The sequence below is a fragment of the Galendromus occidentalis genome, unplaced genomic scaffold (genome assembly GCF_000255335.2).
Source record: "Galendromus occidentalis unplaced genomic scaffold, Mocc_1.1 scf7180000077452, whole genome shotgun sequence".
NCBI lineage: Eukaryota > Metazoa > Arthropoda > Arachnida > Mesostigmata > Phytoseiidae > Galendromus > Galendromus occidentalis.
This window is the reverse complement of record NW_003805440.1, coordinates 360,244-381,236: the sequence shown is the minus strand read 5'-3', so window position 1 is coordinate 381,236 and position 20,993 is coordinate 360,244. Positions and strand designations below refer to the sequence as shown.

The window sequence follows — 20,993 nt, the reverse complement described above, 5'->3', positions numbered from 1 at the left end:
GGACGATCTTCTCCCCATCTGAAGAGTGTTAAGAGTGAGAACATCTCAAACTTCAGCGCTTGGAACCCCTGGACGAACCGACTGTGAATCGTATGACACGGCACTCACAAGCAGCTGGGAGAGAGGAGTCAACAGCTCGATTCTCGTCGCTGGTGCTGACCTCAGGGTATCGATTGGTAGAACGCGTCCCGACCACGACCAGACCGCGACGCAGTCCGGATAACGGCAGGGTTCACATCGAGGATGCTTCCTCACGATAGTTTTGAGGGATGTTCGCGCAGTCAGGATAAGAACGGCGGCGAATCCAGCAGTGAGGATTTCAACTGAGCCTGGTGGCACGGTGGGAATTCTGCTTCGCGCGAGAGAAGAACCGAGCTCGTCTCGAGCGGATTTTTTTCCATCTTCGAGTGAACTCTCGGCTTCCATCGTGTGTTCGGAAAAAACGGGCAAGCCTCCGGACTGGACGTCCGCGCTTGGAATCCTTCCCTCCCCACCCTCAGTAAGACTCTCGTTGACGAGAACTTCGTACGATACGTCTGGGGCAGAACTCGTCGTCAATCGACGTTCGCTCGAGAAACAAGTTGATCGATCATCAATCGTCGAGCGCGGTTCTCAGGAGTACCAAGAAAATCGTGAGAGTCGCCCGAGAGTCGCTCTCATGTATTATACCTTCCTATGAATACCAGCGAGAGCTGGCGGTGTAGGTTCCACATAGGATCGAATTCCATCTCTCAGTCAGCGTCAAGCAGTGGAACTTCGCTTGATTTGGGACGTCAATCTCTCTTTCAAGGACTCATCGCAGCACGGCGTCACCGCAGCGATGGCCGGATCGACGCCGAGGCGCTCCCGTGGCGCGGAAGTTAAATTATACAGGCCCCCAAAAGCAAGGTTGGGGGATGAGCCACAGAAGAGACAGGAAAGGATAATAGATTTCGAAGACGAGCGAGCATCCCTTAAAACCACGAGAATCTGCAACTCTCTGAACTTGCGAGGCAAGGAATCGAAGCGCGGGGGAGGTCGCAGAAGGTTCCAGGAGAATTTATCGAAGCTTGTCTCGTCTTCTGCGGAACCTCCAGATACGAATCTGCATCTCGCAGTAGCCGCGAACGAGAGAGTTTTCGAAATGGTCAGAATGGAACTGGGCAAGAGACTTATCAACACAACGGATGAGTCTGAGGTATCGAAATTGATCGAGACCGGTGAGAGAGATTGCGTCATCGTTTCCTCCGAAGGCAAAGGATTCCCAACCTACGTGGAGCTCCTCAAGCTCATGAGTCCGTACTTCTCATGTGAGTTCGAGTTTCGCTGATGTAATGGCGTCACTACCGGAAGGCTCTGCCTGCCCGAATATGACATTCGTCGTCGAAATTTATTTCAACTTCTGCCTCCACAGGTATCCTCCAAGAAGGATGGACAGAAACCCGCCGGAAGGTTATCAAGACGAAAATATCCAAAAACTCCCTCGAATCCATCGTACACTTCATGGAGTACGGTGAGATCCTGCTGAGCGCGTCGAATATCGGTTTAGTGTATCTCGTTGCCGAGTATTTTCAGCTCGAATGCCTCATGGAGGAGTGTCGCCATTTCCTCACGAAAAGGTTTGTGCCCACCCACGTCGGGACAGGACGGAAGTCATTCCACCAACTTGAATTTAGGAACAAACTCGCTCTATATCCACTTCGAGGGCCCCAAGGAAATTTTCGATGCTGACTGACGGACTCATTGCTTATCTTGAAGGATGAGCGAAATCTTGGGAAAGGTCATCGCGATTGGTACAAAACACCCGCTCATGGTCTCCCTAGCTGAGGAAGCCTTGGATTACATCACCGAGCACATTTCGGAGAGTAAGACGAATGACCAACTCATCTTACTCACGCCTGAGATGATAGCATCGGTGCTATCGAGGGACGAGCTGAATGTGAGTTTGATCTGACGAACACAAGGGGGAAAGACTTTCTGCGGTCGTAGACCCAACGAGCCCGGGCTCATTAGCTTCCCGATTCCAGGTGAAGTCCGAAGATGAGGTGTGCGATATCGTCGTGAAATGGTTGGGGACGAGGCCCGACACAAGCGGCATCTTAACCGTGGTCGAGTGTATCAGATTGCCACACTTGACGAAAGACTCGTTCGAGAGGCTCAAATCCGCTTTGGGAGACTCCATTTCTGTGGTGAGTTTCAACCGGCTCCGGCCTGCGCGAGCTTTGTGGAACGAGTGAATATAGTTTTCGATCTTCTGCAGCCATCCATCGAGCTGATCAACTGCGGCAAACTCTTGGACCTGCCGGAAGATCAGCTCGCTCGGCGCTTGATGTATCGTCATCATGTCCATGTCATGTGGAAACAATCGAAAACTCAGCTTATTCCGAAGTTTTTCGAGCTCGACGTCAACTCAGAATTCCGAATCGAGTGTGTGCGGTCTGAAAACGAGTCAGTGATCTCTCGGGACCTCGTCCAGACCTTCGGCGAATTCCGACGAGATCGGACCGGGTACAGCAAAAGTTCCTTGTAATCACTGCAGGCCTCAAGCCTCTCGAGGTCGACGATTGAACTCCGTTCAGCGTCGCTTCGTGGTTTTTCATACCCACTAAGATTCTCTCAATCGCTCTTCCTACAGTTTCCAATTCGTGGCAATCATGAATACCCTTCACATGATAACGCACAGCAAGAATTTCAATCATCTTCTGGTTTTCCAACAACAAAAAAATGGCCGCTGGATTCAACGCATCAAATACCGACGAGAGGAGCCTATGCCTGACTTCGCAGAGTCCGTCGATGGAACGGAGCTCTCTTTGAGTATCTTCGATGGCTTCTGTAAGCCTTTGAAAACGCTGCAATTTGAGCCCTTGAGCTTCGCGGTAAGTGATTGGCGAGCTGAAATATCTGCGCGGATCATCGAGAAATAATCTCTGAAGGTTGAGTGCACACCCGTCTTGCAGGACGCAAAGATTGTCGAATACCAGCCGCCCATGGAGTTGAACTTCAGCCCGCCGCGGATGATCCTCCGTAAGGAGGTCGCGATCTACTTGCTGGATTCGAGCGTCAAAATCTGTGATCGACTCAGCGGCGAAGTCGCAACGATCCCTCGCGCACCGGGCTGTGAGAAGCTCCGATTCACCGATATCCTCCTCCACGATGATAAGCTCTACGCATACGAGGAGTTGAACCTGGAACTACGCGATCGCGACTTCAATCCAATCCATGATAGGTCAGTGGGGACATCATCTCCATGTTCGCCGGTGGGAGAGATCGAACCATCCGCCCGTAATCCATAGAGAATCTGACATTTTTCCCTCAAATCCCTTGCAGGTTATACGTGATCTCATTGGAGACAAAGCAGATCGAGAGTGTCGTAGAGGTCGTTCTCCCAACGCCCAAGACCCGACCGAGTCCGGTCCTGCAAGGGGACAGATACAAGTGTCCGAAGATGTTGATTGTCGGGAGTCGTCTAACGCTCTACAAATATTTCGCGGCTCGCGACTGCGTCATGATCGTTGAGTAAGTTCTCCTGGTCGATGATATGTCTTGATCGGTTTAGTCTCCCAAATTCTCATCGAAGTCACCTATAATATGACTGTTCCCCACAGATTCGATGCGGAGAAGCAGGTTTTCAATAAAATCGCCGAGATCCCGTGCTCCGACCGCGAAACTTATTACAATAAGATTGTGACCCTGTTACCACTGCACCTACATCGATGCAGATCCGAGACGCTCCTCCAGGAATACTGTGGTTCATTGAGAGATCCCGCACAAGGTGCTGAACTTTCTCAGCTCTTATTCTATTTGTGAAAGAGTGAGACTGTCTGCGTTGCAGGAGCCGAGAGAGTCTGGGTGAACCTCCTGCCCAGTCGGAGAGTTCCTCTGGGTATCATGAGATGGGTTCTATCTTGTATCTGGAGGATCAGAAAAGTGCATTCGAATGTAAAGTCGAGAACGATCAAGGGATACGAGGGGACGCTGCTACCCACGATCTTATGACTCAGCTATCGTTCACTCTCCGCACATCGAATGACTTAAAGGTGATCGGAGTTAGGCTGGGATCGTTTTTGAGGACTCTCCGAGAAGTTCTGGTGCTTTGTATCGATGGGAAACTTAATAAATATGAGGAAAGTGAGCTTTGGATGATAACAACGAGGCTTGTAGGCTCGATTAAAAGTCTATTCAAATTCCTATGACTTGATGCCCACTCACCGAACAATTCAAAGCGAACGAAAATCACCTCAGATTTCGGGAACATCATTTTTTCCATGGGGAAATCTTCAACGCGGGGAGCTTCTGATGAGCATCACAGCCGCGGCATGAGCTCCGAGATGAAGAGTTGCTCAAAAATGGCTTTTCAGCGTTTAGAGAGATCTCGCCTGCCATCGCGACTGAAGCTTAGAGTCATCCCGATGCCAGACCGAGCAATCAGATCTCAGGATGGCCTCGAGGGCATCGAGACCTCCCTTGCGAACGTCGGGGACAAGTCAACTTTTTTGTAGTTTGAGTTAATTTTTTGCGAATTTCTCCATTGTTGATGTTCGAGCAATACGTTGGAATTAAAGTGGCCTTCAGCGCTTCAATCTAGCGAATCTCATAAATGCGCAATGTTTCGATCAGCGAAAGCGATTAGCGTTCCGGAGGAGGCCGTCATGGGAACTTTTGGATTTCTCGCGTTATTTCTTTGTTATACGATCGAGGTTCATGGAGGCGCACCCAAAATGCTGATGGAACCTTTCGATGCTCTCAAGGTGAAAATTTGCATACTTCTCCGGCATGTGTCATTCATTGAATCCCGACACCGTAACGATTGAACCCGAGAGCTCTTCATCGGGCATTGCAGTTCAATCTCGGCCATGTTTGGTGGGTTGACAGCTTCACCGAATCGATCTACGGCGATGCTGATCGATGCGCACATTTCGTCATAAAGAAATCGGGTTCGGATTTCATGATTGCAACTCAATTCATCTCGACCGAGTAAGTTGGAAATTATCCGCAGCTTCTACACGAGAGTAATCATGATGTGGGATGTTTGAGATCTGGGCTGCTTTGAGATCAGCATGCTCTTGCAGTGGCGAAATGACGGAACTTGACCTCAACGTGAAAGAAGACAAGTCCCATCCGGCAAGATTTTTCCTAGAAGCTGGTGGGGCAACATTGATGGAGATCGGTATCGTCGCCTCCGACTACGATAATTGGGCAATCGTTTGGGCTCAAAGCAACGGAAACGGTAGGAGCGCCCAAGTTTTCACTTTTCCTGGAGCTTACCGCTTTCTCAGCTGAGCTATGGCGCTTGGCGAGTTCCAGGGCGGCGCTGGATTCCCCAGCTCGCCTCAGATGCAGAAGTCCTCGCAGTCTCCAGGAGTCATCGATCACATCGCACTTCCTCTGTTTTCAGCTGCTTATCACGTGGTTACAACGAAACCCCATAACCAGGAGCCCTTCCAGAGTAAACTGAATGAGGTAATAGGGAAACTCGGTTTGAGCGCTAACGACTTCAAGAAAATTAAGAACGAAGACTGCAAGAATACACTCAAGGCCGAATAGATACTCCTTTGAGGCGAGTTGGAAGCGGGAATACCCTTCCCATGAAAAGTCGAAGGAAGCAGGAATCGGAAATCGATGATTCCCGTCGCTTCAACGCATCAGGTCTCGTGCGATGTCGGTCCACGTGAAATAGTATTCTTCAAACCGTCGAGACTGAATCTGAAGAGCGGTTCATGTGAATATGAGCTCCTCGCGGGATCAAATAAATTACAATGTTCGCAATCTGACCCACTATGACGTTCTCAGAACGGAAAGCGCTGTCAATATCTCCTTGTTGGACCCATTGTGTTTCTTTGAGAAAGTCGGGGTCTCTTATAGGTCTCTATCCCCTATTCTCTGCCCGAAAACCGAGCATAGCGGTGAGATGCGATGATTGTGAGACCCCAACAGTATGTACGATGATGACGATCCGTGTGTACCTACTCTCCGCGCCGGAAACCAGAATGATCCCGGAACCGATCACCTGAGAGGTTTTCCACTTCGTCCGGCAACGTCAGCCACTACCATGTCCCACATTCGGAAACATGGATGGGCCCGTAAAGAAGACGTTGGAGGGATGAAACCCTCTTCGATAGGCTCCGCTACCTTGCCCGATTGTCCGATCCGAGTAATTGAGCGACCTGCCCGCGAGCCGAACAGAGCTATCGGCCGGCGTCAGAACTCTCTTTGAACCCTCTATTCTATTCCTAGCTGACGCGAGCTCGAGCCCTCTCTCCCGGAGAAATCGGCGCACACGCTTCCAGCAAAGCTGCTCAGCAGAGTCAGAATGCTTCGACTTCATAGGAAACAGTAGCATCTAGTGAGCGTTTTTGATGAATGAAGCTGCTTAGGCGTGTGTGCGTTTTCAATCGATAGACAATCTTCTCTGCATACCTCACATGTAAGCGCCAGTGTTTTGTCGATAAACGGAGTCCGATGTTCGCGCGGAGCGTCTGCGTGGCTTGCCTTTGTGGGCTCGGTATGCCCTGCGATTGCCAGAGCGTGACCAGCCGGCGAGCCGGTTCGTCTGTTCCGCAAGTTCAGTGCTGAGGAAGACTCGTGCGAGGTCGAGGGACAAACCAACCGGCTCCAGTTCCGCGAGAGTTCTCGACATGAATCGCAACCCAGCTCATGATGGGTGTGAGCTCCAGGATCTCTGATCGACGGGACCGGCATAGGAGAAGAGCGATCGACTCTCTAGGCGTTCGAAGAAACTCTCCATAAAAGAGCGCTGAGAAATGGAAGAGAGAGAGTCTGGAATACGCAAATTATCCCGGATGAGCATGCGAGTTCTGTTGAAGAGGTCTTCAGTATCGGAACGATACCTGACCTACATAGCGATATTCAGAGACATATACTCCCTACAAAAGCTTCTCCCGAGTTCGCCCCGATGAGAACAGGGACCTTAACGGGTAGTGATAGCGAGCTCGGCCGCGACAGCATTCGGCGTATCGGGGCAGCAGGGCGGCAAAAAATCCGCTCCTCACGAGTCCTTCTCGGGAGAATCACGATACGCATTTCTATATTTTCTGTCTTGATATTTTGACTCGAATGGTGATTTGGAATCTTGGGTCGGATCCACCTGATGCGGACTCCGAGACGTGCGTTCAAGCGTGGAGACCATCCAGATTCGGATATATCGAGGTTTGCACCGGTCCCCGGAACGGGAGTCAAGGGGAAAACTCGGGGATACTCCCATCGATAGCCTTCCGATGACGTCAGCCGGAGAGGATTCCTCAAAATAACACGACTTCCCCAACGAGACTGCATCAATTAGTTCGCTCACGATTGAGGCTCTCGTAAACAGGGTGCAAATGATAGCCGAGGAAGCCGCAAGCCTCCTCTCGTTATGACCGCAGTGTACTTTCATTGCAGATGAAACTTATTTAGTGTCAGCCACACCGAGAGGCTAAGGAACGATCGAACAGTTCTGAGAGCTCTAGATTTCCACCCTCCGAGCTCGTAGTCTGAGGGTCGCAGCAATCGTCGCAGCCGCAGCAGACTGAGAACCACTTGGCGACGCACAATGACGACGCTGGGACCCGACAAGGCGTTCGTTACCTCTCTACAGGGAATGCTTCGAATAGCCGAGATCGTGAGTATAGTGAGGAAATAGAGAGGAATGATGCGTCGCTCGCTCACAGCGGAGGGAAGATAAAATTAAGTGATGTTAAGGAGAGTTAGTGTGGGTAATCTTGGGAAGAGTGCACAATTCGGAGCAACATTAAGTATTGAGTCGAATGATCACAGTGACCTGTGACCGCTGTGTGGAGTTCGTTTATGTTGGCTGTGAGAGAACACGTTCACTTGGTCCGCGACGTTCAGGTACCGAGAGCTCGCCGTCCGAGAGCGGATCATCCAAAGAAGGCCTCTTGGATCTGGAGCTCACCGTTTCCTTGATTTTCTTGGAAAATTGATACATATAAACCTGACTGAGGGTTCGACCACCCAATGGGGCCACCCAGTCACCCAGTCATCGGTCCACTTGAACCAGGCACCGATTTTCTCTGCTATAGAGATCTCTCGGGAATCTGCGATCTATTCTCGGGAATGACGGCATGAATGGTTCAATCTCGCCATATGAAGTCACACCGTGGGGATCTCATAGAATCGCAAGAGCCCAAAATGCCATCAAATTGAACGGACCTATCGCAGAAGCAATCTCCTCCGCCAATCAAATAGTACCGCATGCAAAGCGGCTGAGTGGGCTGGCAGCTTCGACAGAGAGCTGGACCTCTCCGTATTCTTCCCGATTGAATGCGTATTAGATGAGGATGAAGGTAGAACGAAGAGGCTTCGATCGTGGAGCTCGAGGGAGATCTTAGCGAGGGAGACAGGATCGCCGCTGACCAAGTGTGATACCCCGCCGTCCTCGCAAGCTCTGCGAGCCAGTGAGACGCTCAAATCCCTTTCCCTCTCGGTGAGCGCCTCTGCGGTCGCGCACAACTCTCCATTCAAGCGTGACACAGAAGTTCAGAATTGTAGCATAGCGACTGAATCCGTCAGATCGGAAAAGAGTCGAATATCGAGCGTCAATATCGCCTGGTATCTGGGAAATGAGCGTGAATCGTGATGACTCCACATACTATCCTTCCGATGCTATTTCCGCGGACACTTTCCGATTACGACCGAAAGATTGAAGAGATCAATTCCCACCTAGAAAAAGTCCTCGGTCGCGCAATCCAACTCGAAACCTGGGGTTTCGGTCCTTTCTCACGCGCTAGCCGGGTGCACCCGTTAGACCCATTAGGTTCACTGTACTTACATTTTGATGTTTCCCTAGGTGTTCGGCGTTTGCGGCATCATCTGTATAGAGTCGATCGGAACGACTTGCTACGAAACCTACGTGCATCGATACGAGTTCGCTCTGTTCGTTCTGATTGTCTCTTTTCTTCTAGCACTATTTTTCGTCGTAGTTTTCGTCCTACGGAGCCAGGAGCTCATGTCCAGCCTGGTGAACTTCCCTTTCTTGGTGAGTCCCCGCCGCATGCTTTCAGTGCCATTCATTGACAGAGCTCTCATGGTTTTTCGCCTGCCCCATTATCGAGGGAAAACAAATCAAAGTTGTCTAAACATCGTTAGATGTTAAGGAATTTTTATGATGGCTCACAGAATAGCGGCCTCGGGGCGGATGTTCAAATCCTATTGCCTGGGATGATATGGAGTTTCAGAATCATGAGTAGTCTGCGGGGACTAAGCCATCTTTTGGATAAAGCCCGCCGGAAGCGAGGGATGAAACTTTTGCGTTGCGTCGGCGGCTTCACTCCCTGGTTCCTTGATTTCTTCTGGAACGGTCGTCCGCGAGGCTGCCTCTCTCGAACTGATCATCATCATGATTCCTGTCTTTTTTATTGCAGTTACTGGTTTGCGACAGCTTCAGTGGTCTTTTCTACCTCATCGTATGCCTTCTCGAGTTCTGTGCCTATTGCCAGGATCCCAACGATAACGCAGCCACCAAAGTGGCTGGTGTCTTCGGCCTATTCGCGATGATTTGCTTCTTCATCAGCTCATACTTCAGTTATAAATTTTTCCGGGATGAGAGATTCCCCACCTCATTCGCTCCTCCGCATCCAGGACTTCACGCAGTCAGTGTCACGCCTTCAATGGGTTGATACCTGACCGTCGCCTTCACGCGAGAGGCACGCACATTTATCCGAAGTAATCTCGGAGAGATCCTCAATCGCGGGAAAGAGCCGGTTTCGAAAGGAAAGTCCCCCATCTGCGGTCGCCCACGTCTGATTCGATGGCACTAGGGATCGATCGAAGAAGTGTCGAGCAAGTGAAAACCGCGGAGGAGTGGACATATGTACTGCCTCAAGATTGAATCGTCTTTTTTATGGGAAACTTCAATTATTTCAACTTATCAATTCCGAGATGAGACCTGCTACGTACTCCAGGCCAAAGTTGAAGCCAACATGGGGAGAATAAAACTACGTCTTCGGTTACCCGTCCGCTCACTCGTCCTGTTGTAATGATACGTTACCGTACATAAGAGATTCGCTCCAGGTATGAGTGAGGCTAGTTCCGTGTCCTTCCGAACACTAGCTTCGCGGGTCGTAGAGAAGATCTGATGTTCCGTTTCGCAGATCAGAGAAATAGATTCGTGGAGCGGGCAGTTCAAACCGTACACCGGTAATTTCTATGCGCCATTTGAAGGACTCACTCTACGAGCCCTGGATAAGAGCTTGTCTGAATCGTAGAGACGCGAGATATCTCTGTATCCTCATATCTCACGAGACTGAACATTTCTTCCCATCTCTGGTGATATCGACTGCGTAAGCGATACTTGTAGGGACTGGGCTCCTAATAATATTGCATCGCCCAAATTTCCCACAGCGCCATGCGTCCGACCAGGTAGTCGGCTCGAATCTCTCGAAACTAGAGAATTATCTCAATGCGGTGATTTGAGTTCGGCAGAACTCCTATTCATATGTATTCCGGATCGATGGAATCGCGTTCGTGATATCCTCACGTGTATTCAGCTCCCTCGTGGACTTTCTCAAATCCGTCGGATGCATCAGAGAGCTGCGCGGAAGATACGTCCCCTTTGGAACCGTCGCCTGCATTCTCAACAACGGGTGTTCATCAGTTTCCTGCATAATCGCCGAAAGTTGAGCATGGGATTTTTTTTTGGGAAATGAACAACATTGCCATGGTCTCTCCGTATTCCAATCAAGCCCAAATGTCGCTCTCAGCAATTAGAAGAGATCGAATCACTGATGACTGATGACCGATGCATGGAAACAATACTCGCCAAGTCATAGAACCTAAGATAAATCGTGATAGCCATGCATCTGATCAGCCTGCTCCGCAGTCTAGCAGTTTCCCTTGTCGTTTATGTATCGGTTGTTCCGATGGCGAGTACAGTCAAGTCTTCCTAAATTGAACCCGCCCTAAATTAAAAACCCTCGCTAAGTTATAATTTGAACCAATTCCCAGCAGCGCTCCGATAACTTATAACATAGACTTTCACCATAGGAATGTTAATAAAATATCGCTGGAAGAGGAAGAACAGGAAAAAACATGAGCCTTCGCTAACTTATAAGTTATAATTTTCTCCGAAATCGGTCTCCCGAGAATTATAACTTAGGAAGACTTGACTGTATACCGGAGTCAATCACCAAACGAACATCGAAAATGCGTGACTCTAGGCCTCTCTCACACATGACCACGGATTCAAGATTGCAAAACGGTGATAAGATCTGATGCGGCTCAAGTAGGCAGAATAACCTCTTCTGTAGCTCAGCTCGGATTCTCCATTCCAGTTGCTTCCTCGCGTAGAACACCATTTTATCCTGGAGTCTACGTTGTTTGCTCAATCGGACGAGACCTCCGCCTCTGAGCGCTGAGCATTGTTTTTTTATCCTCGTGAAAAGAGAGCGGCTCTAGGAGCATGAATGCTTGCTTGTTTAGAGTCGAGCGCAAACAGGCTACAGAATAAACAATGGCCACCTGGTGCTCGATTATTATTGAGCTAAGGCAAATAAATATTCGGCTTGAGCTGAATCAGCTCACCGTGGTCACCAATACACGCAGAAGTCACATCCCAGGGCGAGTCGAATGGAAGCACGGAAGTGAGGTACTCCGAGCTCTACGTCATAAAAGAAGAGTTGCGCTGAGAGGAGAAGAAGGATATACTTTGATACTGACCGGGTGTGAAAAGTTCATCGCCGTAAAACTCACCCCCGTGGAAATTGATTTGGTCCATGACCTGTTTGAACGTCACGGTCTCTGCGTTCTGGAATAGATCCACGGTCAGGGCTACCCTCAAGTGTGAGATAGGCTCCGGCTTTGAGGAAATCACAAATCTCGGAACAAGCGTTGGTGATTGAGAGGAAACACGCGCCTAGTATATAGTTTTGTAGCCGCTGATATCATAAATCATGGGTTTCATGTCCTCTCCTTTGATCAGCTGGTCGACGTCATTGATTCTGGAGGTTCCACTTTTGGCCATAAGCGCGGAGTCCATGTGGCAGATGGACGTTTCCATTATGAACATGGTGCCCAAGAGCTAAGAGGCCAGGGCGATACGATGAGGACCCTTCCGAAGGTGTATAGTCGAAGTCTCCTGGACAGTCGCCGCCCAAAAGACCCAGAAAATACGATGAAATATTCCCTGGCGACGTCGGATGCTCAGTTCGAGATCGTATTCTAGGTACGTGATCTCGATCACAAACATGATCTCCAATGCAGCTCACCGGCAAGAGTAGCCAGACCTCGGAAAGGAAAAACTTCATAGCCGAATTTCTCTCTTCGGGGTTCTGCATGGAACGCACGGAGATACGTATTCGCGTAAGGACCGAGGGATTCTGACGGAGTCGATCGGTGAAACTTCCCACGAATACGAAAGTTCATATTCCCCTCGGAATCACCTGGTAGTCCATGGTGCTGATGTAACCGTAGGCATTCCACTCGTGGTCTTTCTGGACCCCAGAAACAATGACTAGGTCCTCGTCTGTGTAGGGCAATGACGGAACCGCAACTTCGGCTTCGGTCATGACAAAGGGTCCGATGGCTTTATCTGCAGCCTGGGAAAGCAGCGCGAATAGCGGGAGCAAGTACACGGAGCCACAGCGTGTTAATATATGTATCCGATAAGAGGTGAATGGGTTAGGTTGCCGCAGGGAATCACTTACATTTCTGGCAAGGTCTCCAATAACCCGGTCCATGAACCGTTCGCGAGTTTCGTGCCTTACAAATGATCGTTCCGGAAGATGACTTCGAACTTTATGCCCATCGTTCCCATGATTGAATCCAGCATGCGCCTCGTCGAACCGCGCAAAGACTCCCACTGAGGTTTTTGGTAGGGAGAACTTTGGAAGACCGCGTACCGACTGGCGCTAGGGATTTCCAGGTGCAGAGATTAGCTTTTTCCATTAGAATCCGTACTCACCCCGACGTTCGTCAAGCGAAGCGTGGACTTCCTCCATCTGCGAGCCATGGCTTCGATTTCAAGCTGGATGCACCGATCTAGTGCTCCTCGAGCAATTTGGAGACGAAACTCCCATCGACTGATCAAGATGTCATGAAGAATGTCTCTTGTCACACGGTATCGACGAATTCCGGGCGGTCATGAACTCCGGTCTGTCTCCATAATATCCTCTTTTCCACATTTATGCACTTCGATTACGAATCGGATACAGCCGTTTCGCTCGCGAACGGTTCTTCTCGACGAGAATATGCTTCCCCGGCGCTCCAAGTACGCGCACTCTCACGACCGGGTGTCGATTTGGGGCTTTGATTCGAATTACGCTATCGAGTCGCAATCACTCATGATTTCGGGGGAAAGGGGGCGTTACCCGAGGAAGATGCTGTCGAATACATGAGAACGATATCATGAGCCCAAGAAGAAGTTCAGTTCAATGGCCCCCATACTCCCCGAATGGTCCATCTGGATGCGCCCGGACTCGCGTAACGGTCCAGTCTAGAATCTTATTCCGAAGTGGCTCTTGCCAGCCTGGTACGATAAGTCGCACGTAGTCGGGGACTCTTTGCTCTGCTCCGCGCTTTCCTCAGTCGGTCGAGTCGACTGACGGCTCTCACATCAGTCGGGGAATACCTCAGAATAAGATACATTAGAATATCCGCCGTCACGCTACCTTGTTAGTCTCGATCAGAGATTTCAGTGAGTCATCAGTTTCAAAGGTCGAATCTACCGTGGAATCGAGGTGGTGTATTTCTTCAGTGTCGACCGAGGATTGATGCTCAATCTCCTACGGTAGAATCATGGTCGTCAAGTTTGAGATGAAATCTTGAATGAGCCAAAATCTTCCGGCTTAGAAGATCTCTTCCCTGAGTCTCGAGACTTAGGTGCATATTACGGTGCCGAAATCAATCTGTGCATGGATACGGTGCATCCTGAGAGTAGCAAACCACTTCCTGTTCCGAATAACAGTCATCCGAGCGTCGATGCTTGACGAACTCAGTAGAGTGTAGCCGTGACGTCACCCGTCATGAAAAGCAGAAGTTGTCCCTTGTCGAACGTACAATCGAGCCGTCGATGTTTGAGGCGAGCGACCTCGCTCATGTAGAGCCGGACTATCGCGGAAGTTGTTCCTAGAATCGAAGGCCAAGGCCGTTCGGTAGTTTCGCTAATCGAGCTCTTATCTGGACTGAGCTGTCCGTTACACTCTATGCAATCGAATCGACATATGTGCCGAATCCATTCAAACGTTGTCGGCTTTGCTTGTCTGTCATTCGAGCAGGAAACTATATTCAATTCGTGATACACGTCAGGTGGAGGAGATCACCAAGAGATGAGCCACGTGATGATGACTACGAAAAGCCGCGTCGATCGCACCGTTCCCCTTGAGCGCCTCACTCCCAGCTTTTGCCGCGCTATCGTGAGGCCTACCCTCGCTGTGTATCGTGGATGTGCTTTACATATATAAGGAATGGGAATGAATTCGGAAAACACCCTGCACTGCATCACGAAGTGTGCATTAGCAATCTCACTCAGGATAAACGGTGCTCCGACTGACAGTACTCGCTACTTCTGAGGAGATCATGCGAGCTCTCGCACTGACAGTGGTCGCTTGCGGCTTAGCATCAGGAGGTGGTAAGTCCCCATAGGGAATTTCACTGTCCCCGTGGGGAGCCCTCCCGAGGGAATATCCAACGCGGGCGAGCTTGCGCTCCCAGATGGAGCTTAAGCTGTACTCCCACCGAAATATTTTTCTGCCCGAGATAATTGCTCTCCGAATTCCGGTGATGAACAAGAGATATTTTCAGCCCAGACATGCGGGGAATATCCTCATTCAGTCTCATCGAGGATTATTGGCGGTCAAGAAGCATTCTGGAAGCAGTTCCCGTGGCAGGTTCGTGGGTCTCCCAGGAGGGATACCGGGATATACTTGGGACTATTGATGATAGGTATTAGGCGTTCCTCTGAATCGTTCGCGACATATCGCCCGGGGGTGCCACTCGTGACTTTTCGTCGTCAGGGAAAGACTCCGTCCATTTCTAGGTTTCCGTTTCACGGTTCGGACGCCACGTTTGCGGCGGTGCCATAATCGATGGTAGCTGGGTGGCTTCGGCGGCTCACTGCTTCTACAACAAAGCGGGAGCAGGGGAGTACGACGCATCCGCGGGGATACACGACATTTACCTAGACAATGCTCACAAGCAGACTCGAAAAGTCGTCAAAGTCATCAGACATCCCGGCTTCGGCCCGGGTGGTCATCGGAATGACATCGCCTTGCTGAAGGTTAGAACACGACTCTGACTGAGTCTTAGCAAACTTTCCAAAACATCGCAAAATTTCGGGGTGCATCCTTTTGTATAGGCTCGAATGCATAAGTCACGAGACGATCACTTTCTTCAATTCAAGTTGGGAACGCCTTTCAACTTCACGGGATCTCAAGGATACGTTGGGCCTATATGTCTACCTGAAAATTCTGAGGAAGTAACAGGGAATGTGACGGTTTCCGGGTGGGGTGAGTGACTTTGCTAAATCCAACACATCGAATCCAATGCTCTGTGCTGAAGATGACACCTGATCACAGAAAAGGTGATTCTGACAGAGAAATCTATCGCGGATGTTCCAGGTAAAACGAGAGAGTCTGCATTGGACGAGTCGAGATCATTGCAGTCCGTAGTAATTCCCGTGATATCCGATTTCAACTGTCAGTACAGATACTTCTCGCTATGGAATATATTACTTGGTTCAAAAGTTGAATCCAAATCGATGTTCTGCGCTGGATTGCCCGAGGGCGGCAAGGATTCGTGCCAGGTAAGGACCTCCTTTCTACGTTTTCGAGAGAATTGATGATTCCGGCCCTCGAACACTCGTTCCCTTCCCTCGGTTCCTAGGGATGAAGTCTCGGCCAATGGTCGGCTGCCTCCCAGGAGGCGATTGATGCAGCGACATATTCTTTTGAGGGGGCTTGATTATATCCATTAGCAACGTTTCTGTCGGAACAGGGCTCATAAATGATTTGCTTCCATTCAAAGGGTGATTCTGGAGGTCCTGCCATCCAGTATTCCGCTGATCGAGCCTACTTGAAAGGTATCGTGTCCTGGGGACACGGTTGCGCGAGGCCGAGGAAACCCGGAGTCTACACTGAGGTTCCTCACTTCATACCCTGGATCAAAGACGTTATGCTCAAGGAATAGATGACCCTGCCCGCGAAGTTCCGCCTCCCCTCATAGGTTGCCGTCGATCGCTGTTCTTCATCATCACAAAGATTTATTGATTGTTAGTCGTGAACATGAAGCCCTGAAACTGATCAACGCACACTTGCCGCCCGACTCTGCCTTCGAGGATGAACCGAGGGAGAAATGAGGGACCGTCTCTCAGCCCTCAGCCCCTACCTTACGAGACTGGGAAAACTGTCATGCTCGGAGTGTTTCGGAGATAACACCGCCGCTTCCCTGAACTGTTTGAGAATAAATTCTTTTTCAAGACGTGCCAATATTCTCCATCGCCTATTAACGTCGCGAGCTATTGCCCAGAAACACCCAGAATCGGTCGTGATTGAGCAAACTTGCAAGCCCGAGTCCCAATGCTATCTCCGAATGTCCGCATTAGAAAAATGATTCTGGTTCTGTCTCTCATTCGAGATGGTGTCAGTCGTCGATCCGTCCTATGCGCAATTTTTCGCATCGGAAGGGAGAAAATTAGCAGAAAATGCTGGGTAAGGAGGTCGGTGACACCACGTTAACCCGTATCGAGCATATATCGAGGAATATGATCCGGCCCCTATGACTCCGGCTCCCTACGTTTAAACAGTAAATTAGTCTCGAACGGGCGGGATATATATAAGGGTGAAATCGAAAGAGACCTGCTCATTTCATAGTGAGTCCGTGCTCGATAGAGATGTTCCGTTACATTTGCCTCGCGACAATCGTGTCTCCTTTGTGGGCGACACCGCTGTCGCCCCTCCTGAGACTCGATGCGGACATAGCAGCGACCGCGAATAAAGACAGACCCATGGAAAATCCGCGCCTCTTCGAGGGTAAGCTGTTGAGAGCAGAGTCGGAAAGGAAGAAATGGCGATATCGAGACGGAGAGCGAGGGAAATCGAGACTATACGATATCGGGAAAACTTTCCCAAAAAGTCCTCACAATGAGATAGGAAGATATGAGGGACACTGCCTTCCTGTCTGGAGGCAACTAAAGGAGAACCTTTGAATCTATAAGGTTTATCGTTTAAACAACGTCTCACGGCCAGGTGATATCCTCAACGGCTCGGGAAACCTGAGCTACAATGCGCTCGCCAACGACGGAGGTCTCTGGCCGAATGGTCGAATCCCTTACGTGATCGACTATTCCCTGCAGAGCCTATCCTCAATGATCCAGAGCGCGATGCAGCAATATCACCAGAAGACCTGCATCAGGTGAACCTGCATAGCGAACGCCCACCCCCAGAGAACTCGAACAGGTCTTCCAGTATCTTAATCAAGTCGATCCTAACCATGGCCTGTTCTCTCCTCCACGACAAGGTTCGTTCCTTATGATGGTACTCAACGGAACTACGTGAAAATATTCAACGGCCAGGGCTGCTATGCCAATGTCGGCATGGTGGGGGGTGAGCAGCCACTCTCTCTCGGTCAAGGATGCCATTACCCCGGAACCGTGGTTCATGAGCTGGGACACGTCGTTGGATTCTATCACGAACATACACGAAGCGACAGGTGAGACTGAAGCGGAACTTGAGCCAGCGAACATCATTTTTGAAGCTCGGCGTGAGCACGCAAAGGAAAGCGCTTAGAGGAGGAGCAGAGGCATGAATCTGCGATCCTAACAGAAGGTATTTCTTGCTCCAGGGATCAATACATCGACCTTTACTTGGAGAATGTGGATGCCCAGTATTACCCTCAATTCGAGAAACTCCAACCGTACGATAATCGCCTCTATAACAAGTTTGACTACAACTCCGTGATGCTGTACGGGTCGAAATCATTCTCGAACAACGGCCAATACACGATGATGTCTAAGAGCGGAGGAATCCTGAACGAAGTTCACGATAAGGGTGGGCTGAGCCCAGCTGATGTCGAACGGGTTCAGAAACTCTACAAGTGCAGTGGATCTTCCGGGGCTAACGGCGGCGATTTCGGAGGACAAAATCAAATTCCCACCACGCAGTACCCACCCGTTCCACCGAACTGGCCCTGGGGTGAGTGGGCTCAGAACGAGAGTCAGAAGGACAAGCAATCCTCATAGACACTGAAGGCGTGCAACCGTGCTGTCGAGGGCATCCCACTCTGAATTTAAAAGTTCTCGCATGCAATAAACATTATTCAATTTGATGCGATTCCTCTCATTCCGTCGGGACGACGGGGCCGGAAACACCTCGGTCGCACATAGTTGTGTATCGCGGTTTCTCTCATTCTTGGAGATACGCTCACGTGTTTTCATTGGCTCATCCCGTGAAGTAACGGGAGGATTTCATTTGAGCGCGAGCTCGTCTTCTTTATGGGCCTCCAGGGTAACGTTTTGGTTGGGACTATGGACTTCGCAGAGAACTCCATGTTCGGTATGACGATCGTTCGGAATCTTCCGAACTAGGTAGGAGCGCGGCGCCCCGAGTCAGATTTTGGTTCAGGGAAACTATCGGAGAATAAGGATAGAGGCTTCTAGAAGAAGCGATAATTTATTCCATTCTTAATGTAAACGAATCTGCTGACCGTGCGTACTCCAATTAATGATCAGTCGTCACCAAACCAAGGACGTCCCTCCTGCTTGGAAGTTCGAGCTCAAGAGACACAGCTGAGCCTCGACCGAACGGTTCGAGGAACGACCCGAGCCCCAACGGTTCGGCACATTCGGACGATTCTCCCTCATACGCACCGCTGTAGAATTGAAGATCACGTTGATTCTGGAGCCGCCTCCCATCTGTCTATCGATTCCATTTGCGACGTGCCGCTCTCGGAGCTCCGATTCTTTTCCTGCATCATGATCTCCGATTGTTTGAACGTGGATTCAGAGGATGCGGCAGCACTGATTCAGCTCGGGATCAGCGCACGGCGTGAGCCCCACCACGAGAGCTTCCTCGATCACTTCCTTCACGTTGTACTAGAAAAAGAGAGCGATTCTGAAGATCCGTCTCAGACTGAACCTTCGATTCCGAGACACCGAGCCCCGAAGGGAAGCTAAATCACCCGTGAGGAATCTCCAGCTCACCATGAGACAGGCAGAAGTTTCCACGTATTTTGCTGCGTTGATCGACTCAGCGAGACCCTCCCCTTCCTGAAGGGAAACGATCCTGGTTCTGTTCCTCCTGGGCAGGATCAGAAGCTCATTCGTCAACATTCTCCTACTGGGAGCGAATGTATTCGCTGAATCGAATAGTTCGAGTGAATCGAGAGAGTGCCGTGTCTTACTCGCAGGTTTCCAGAGTTGGCTTGTCGTGCCTCAGATCGACTTTCGTGCCGACCAGGATGAATGGCGTCCCCGGGCTGTAGTGTTGGATTTCCGGTACCCATTTAGCCTTGACGTCGTTGAAACTTTTTCGGCACGCGACCGAAAAGCACACCAGGAACACGTTCGTCGACGGGTACGAGAGCGATCTCAAGCGATCGAACATTTCTTGTCCTGTAAGATTGCGGACCGTTAGCAGTCGTTGAGCCACATATTGAGGCGGAGCTCATCTATGCTCGCGGATGTCTCACCTGCGGAATCGAACAGCGCCATGGAAACTTCTCGGCCTTCAAACTCCAGGGACACCGAGTAGTTATCGAAATTAGTCTGAGGGACGTCGATGGGGAAGTGACTCAGGGTGTACGCGAGTAGCAGGCATGTTTTACCCACGGTGCTGTTCCCCACGACGACCGTCTTCAAGTGCTCGCGGTATGTGTACGGCTCACCCATCTCTGACGCTCTCGGATCTCTTCCATAGGTGTTCCAATTTCTTTCCCTTCGACTGTTTGTTCGAGGGAAGGAAATATTGCCGCTGGGACATGCACGAGACCACGTCTGAGCCGACCAAACATCAGATGTGTGTTACCAACGCCGCAACCCCGCGCATTCCAAATAAGCATCGGTACCAAAGTGACACCTGTGCCGTGAAACCAAAGCGTGAATTGTAAAGTAAGGAATTTATTCGTGCGCTGGAGGAGACGGAACTCGGTTCGGACTCAGTGATCGCACCCCCGGTCGTATCGTGATGATTTTCGATGATATGACCAGATACGATCTCTTCGAGCTGCTCGAGCAAGCAAGGTAAACGTGCTTCGAAGCAGCTACTTAATGCATTTTCCCGTGTCTCGAGGAGGCGATCCGCGAATCCAGGCTACATCGCCACGCTTGGGGGTTCGAGCTCTCCGCTCGCCGCGAGTTCTGGTCGCATGTCGGACTGCATCTGAAATTCCGACTGCAAGGAACGCCTCGTATGTGGGATTCCCTGTACAAGGGACTCCATGTACAGAAAGCTTTTCAGATAAGGAATCTCGTCCATTGGTGACTTACCGTATAAGGAACCTTGCCCATAGAGAACGTGCCCTATGAGGAACCCCGCCTATAGGGAACTCCCCGTATAGGGAATCTCGGCCTTGTACGGAAATTTCCTTGTGCGCGAGGTTCCTCATACAGGATATCCCCCACATGCGGGAAGTTTCCTTGTCAATGAGCGGGGCTCCCCATGCGGAATGTTCCTTATAGGTGCCCTCCCCCGTACGGGAACTTTCCGATGAGGTGGAACATTTTGGCATTCTTCGGGATTTTCCTTGTCGGGTAGTTAGAGCCCTGCCTACCGCATTACAGGCATGAGCTACGCACTTGCAAGAAGAGCCTGCTCTTCAAGGAGAACCTTCTGGCCGAGCTGGAGCAGGAAAACGCTGAATTGACGGAAACGAAGGAGAGACTCGATAAGGAATTAAAAAGTCTGAAGCGGCAAGAGTTGCGGAGATCCGAACTGGATAATGCGAGTGACGATGGCATCGATGCTGGATATGATCATTGGTCTAACGATGAAGACGATTTTTCGGCCTATCCATCGATGCGCGAGACTGAAAGTCCATCTCACGAATGCTTGAGTTGTCGATCTCATGCT

At 50.3% G+C, this 20,993-nt stretch overlaps 6 protein-coding genes and 1 pseudogene across 6 annotated transcripts in view; 5 read left to right on the top strand and 2 right to left on the bottom strand.

Annotated features, from left to right (window-relative positions):
• Positions 1-1,132: 1,132 nt before the first annotated feature.
• On the top strand, positions 1,133-3,833 carry LOC100898699 (uncharacterized). The gene is made up of 9 exons (XM_003743892.2): positions 1,133-1,289; positions 1,394-1,598; positions 1,738-1,918; positions 2,007-2,168; positions 2,240-2,310; positions 2,615-2,855; positions 2,937-3,205; positions 3,307-3,495; positions 3,585-3,833. The coding sequence occupies exons 1-9, from the start codon at positions 1,133-1,135 to the stop codon at positions 3,784-3,786; spliced, it is 1,677 nt and encodes a 558-aa protein (XP_003743940.1). The 3' UTR covers positions 3,787-3,833.
• A 2,453-nt stretch (positions 3,834-6,286) lies between these two features.
• On the top strand, positions 6,287-9,772 carry LOC100907376 (CKLF-like MARVEL transmembrane domain-containing protein 3). The gene is made up of 4 exons (XM_003743868.2): positions 6,287-6,403; positions 7,378-7,597; positions 8,786-8,974; positions 9,360-9,772. Exons 2-4 carry the CDS (start codon positions 7,529-7,531, stop codon positions 9,612-9,614), a joined length of 513 nt encoding a protein of 170 aa, XP_003743916.1. The 5' UTR covers positions 6,287-6,403; positions 7,378-7,528; the 3' UTR covers positions 9,615-9,772.
• Positions 9,773-10,918: 1,146 nt separating this feature from the next.
• Positions 10,919-12,943, bottom strand: LOC108864327 (uncharacterized; annotated as a pseudogene).
• A 174-nt stretch (positions 12,944-13,117) lies between these two features.
• LOC100898558 (trypsin-1-like) lies at positions 13,118-16,116 on the top strand. Its single transcript, XM_029111615.1, has 7 exons — positions 13,118-13,201; positions 13,764-13,866; positions 14,734-14,819; positions 14,969-15,208; positions 15,332-15,437; positions 15,549-15,733; positions 15,955-16,116. Exons 1-7 carry the CDS (start codon positions 13,118-13,120, stop codon positions 16,114-16,116), a joined length of 966 nt encoding a protein of 321 aa, XP_028967448.1.
• A 734-nt stretch (positions 16,117-16,850) lies between these two features.
• LOC100907232 (astacin-like metalloprotease toxin 5) lies at positions 16,851-18,233 on the top strand. Its single transcript, XM_003743867.2, has 4 exons — positions 16,851-16,958; positions 17,175-17,340; positions 17,446-17,637; positions 17,770-18,233. Exons 1-4 carry the CDS (start codon positions 16,934-16,936, stop codon positions 18,164-18,166), a joined length of 780 nt encoding a protein of 259 aa, XP_003743915.1. The 5' UTR covers positions 16,851-16,933; the 3' UTR covers positions 18,167-18,233.
• Positions 18,234-18,613: 380 nt separating this feature from the next.
• LOC100907089 (cdc42 homolog) lies at positions 18,614-19,861 on the bottom strand. Its single transcript, XM_003743866.3, has 4 exons — positions 19,615-19,861; positions 19,327-19,537; positions 19,127-19,223; positions 18,614-19,018 (listed from the first exon to the last, which is right to left on the bottom strand). Exons 1-4 carry the CDS (start codon positions 19,811-19,813, stop codon positions 18,926-18,928), a joined length of 600 nt encoding a protein of 199 aa, XP_003743914.1. The 5' UTR covers positions 19,814-19,861; the 3' UTR covers positions 18,614-18,925.
• A 247-nt stretch (positions 19,862-20,108) lies between these two features.
• Positions 20,109-20,993, top strand: part of LOC100898418 (uncharacterized) — a 3,627-nt gene continuing 2,742 nt past the window's right edge. Inside the window, exons 1-2 of the mRNA XM_003743890.2 lie at positions 20,109-20,164; positions 20,705-20,902. Coding sequence (XP_003743938.1) covers positions 20,109-20,164; positions 20,705-20,902 — 254 coding nt within the window. The remainder of the gene's footprint in view (positions 20,165-20,704; positions 20,903-20,993) is intronic.

Excerpts from the sequence above, each read along its gene's own strand:
- LOC100898699 (XM_003743892.2), top strand. The coding sequence starts at position 1,133 with ATGGAACTGGGCAAGAGACTTATCAACACAACGGATGAGTCTGAGGTA. Across the intron at positions 2,169-2,239 it reads TGGGAGACTCCATTTCTGTG|CCATCCATCGAGCTGATCAA; the intron begins GTGAGTTTCAAC and ends GATCTTCTGCAG. Across the intron at positions 3,206-3,306 it reads TTCAATCCAATCCATGATAG|GTTATACGTGATCTCATTGG; the intron begins GTCAGTGGGGAC and ends AATCCCTTGCAG.
- LOC100907376 (XM_003743868.2), top strand. The coding sequence starts at position 7,529 with ATGACGACGCTGGGACCCGACAAGGCGTTCGTTACCTCTCTACAGGGA. Across the intron at positions 7,598-8,785 it reads TGCTTCGAATAGCCGAGATC|GTGTTCGGCGTTTGCGGCAT; the intron begins GTGAGTATAGTG and ends ATGTTTCCCTAG. Across the intron at positions 8,975-9,359 it reads TGGTGAACTTCCCTTTCTTG|TTACTGGTTTGCGACAGCTT; the intron begins GTGAGTCCCCGC and ends TTTTTATTGCAG.
- LOC100898558 (XM_029111615.1), top strand. The coding sequence starts at position 13,118 with ATGCACTTCGATTACGAATCGGATACAGCCGTTTCGCTCGCGAACGGT. Across the intron at positions 14,820-14,968 it reads GGAAGCAGTTCCCGTGGCAG|GTTTCCGTTTCACGGTTCGG; the intron begins GTTCGTGGGTCT and ends GTCCATTTCTAG. Across the intron at positions 15,734-15,954 it reads GCGGCAAGGATTCGTGCCAG|GGTGATTCTGGAGGTCCTGC; the intron begins GTAAGGACCTCC and ends TTCCATTCAAAG.
- LOC100907232 (XM_003743867.2), top strand. The coding sequence starts at position 16,934 with ATGGAAAATCCGCGCCTCTTCGAGG. Across the intron at positions 17,341-17,445 it reads CACCAGAAGACCTGCATCAG|GTTCGTTCCTTATGATGGTA; the intron begins GTGAACCTGCAT and ends CTCCACGACAAG. Across the intron at positions 17,638-17,769 it reads GAACATACACGAAGCGACAG|GGATCAATACATCGACCTTT; the intron begins GTGAGACTGAAG and ends TTCTTGCTCCAG.
- LOC100907089 (XM_003743866.3), bottom strand. The coding sequence starts at position 19,813 with ATGGGTGAGCCGTACACATACCGCGAGCACTTGAAGACGGTCGTCGTG. Across the intron at positions 19,538-19,614 it reads GGCGCTGTTCGATTCCGCAG|GACAAGAAATGTTCGATCGC; the intron begins GTGAGACATCCG and ends GCAATCTTACAG. Across the intron at positions 19,224-19,326 it reads CCAACTCTGGAAACCTGCGA|GAGGAACAGAACCAGGATCG; the intron begins GTAAGACACGGC and ends GATCCTGCCCAG.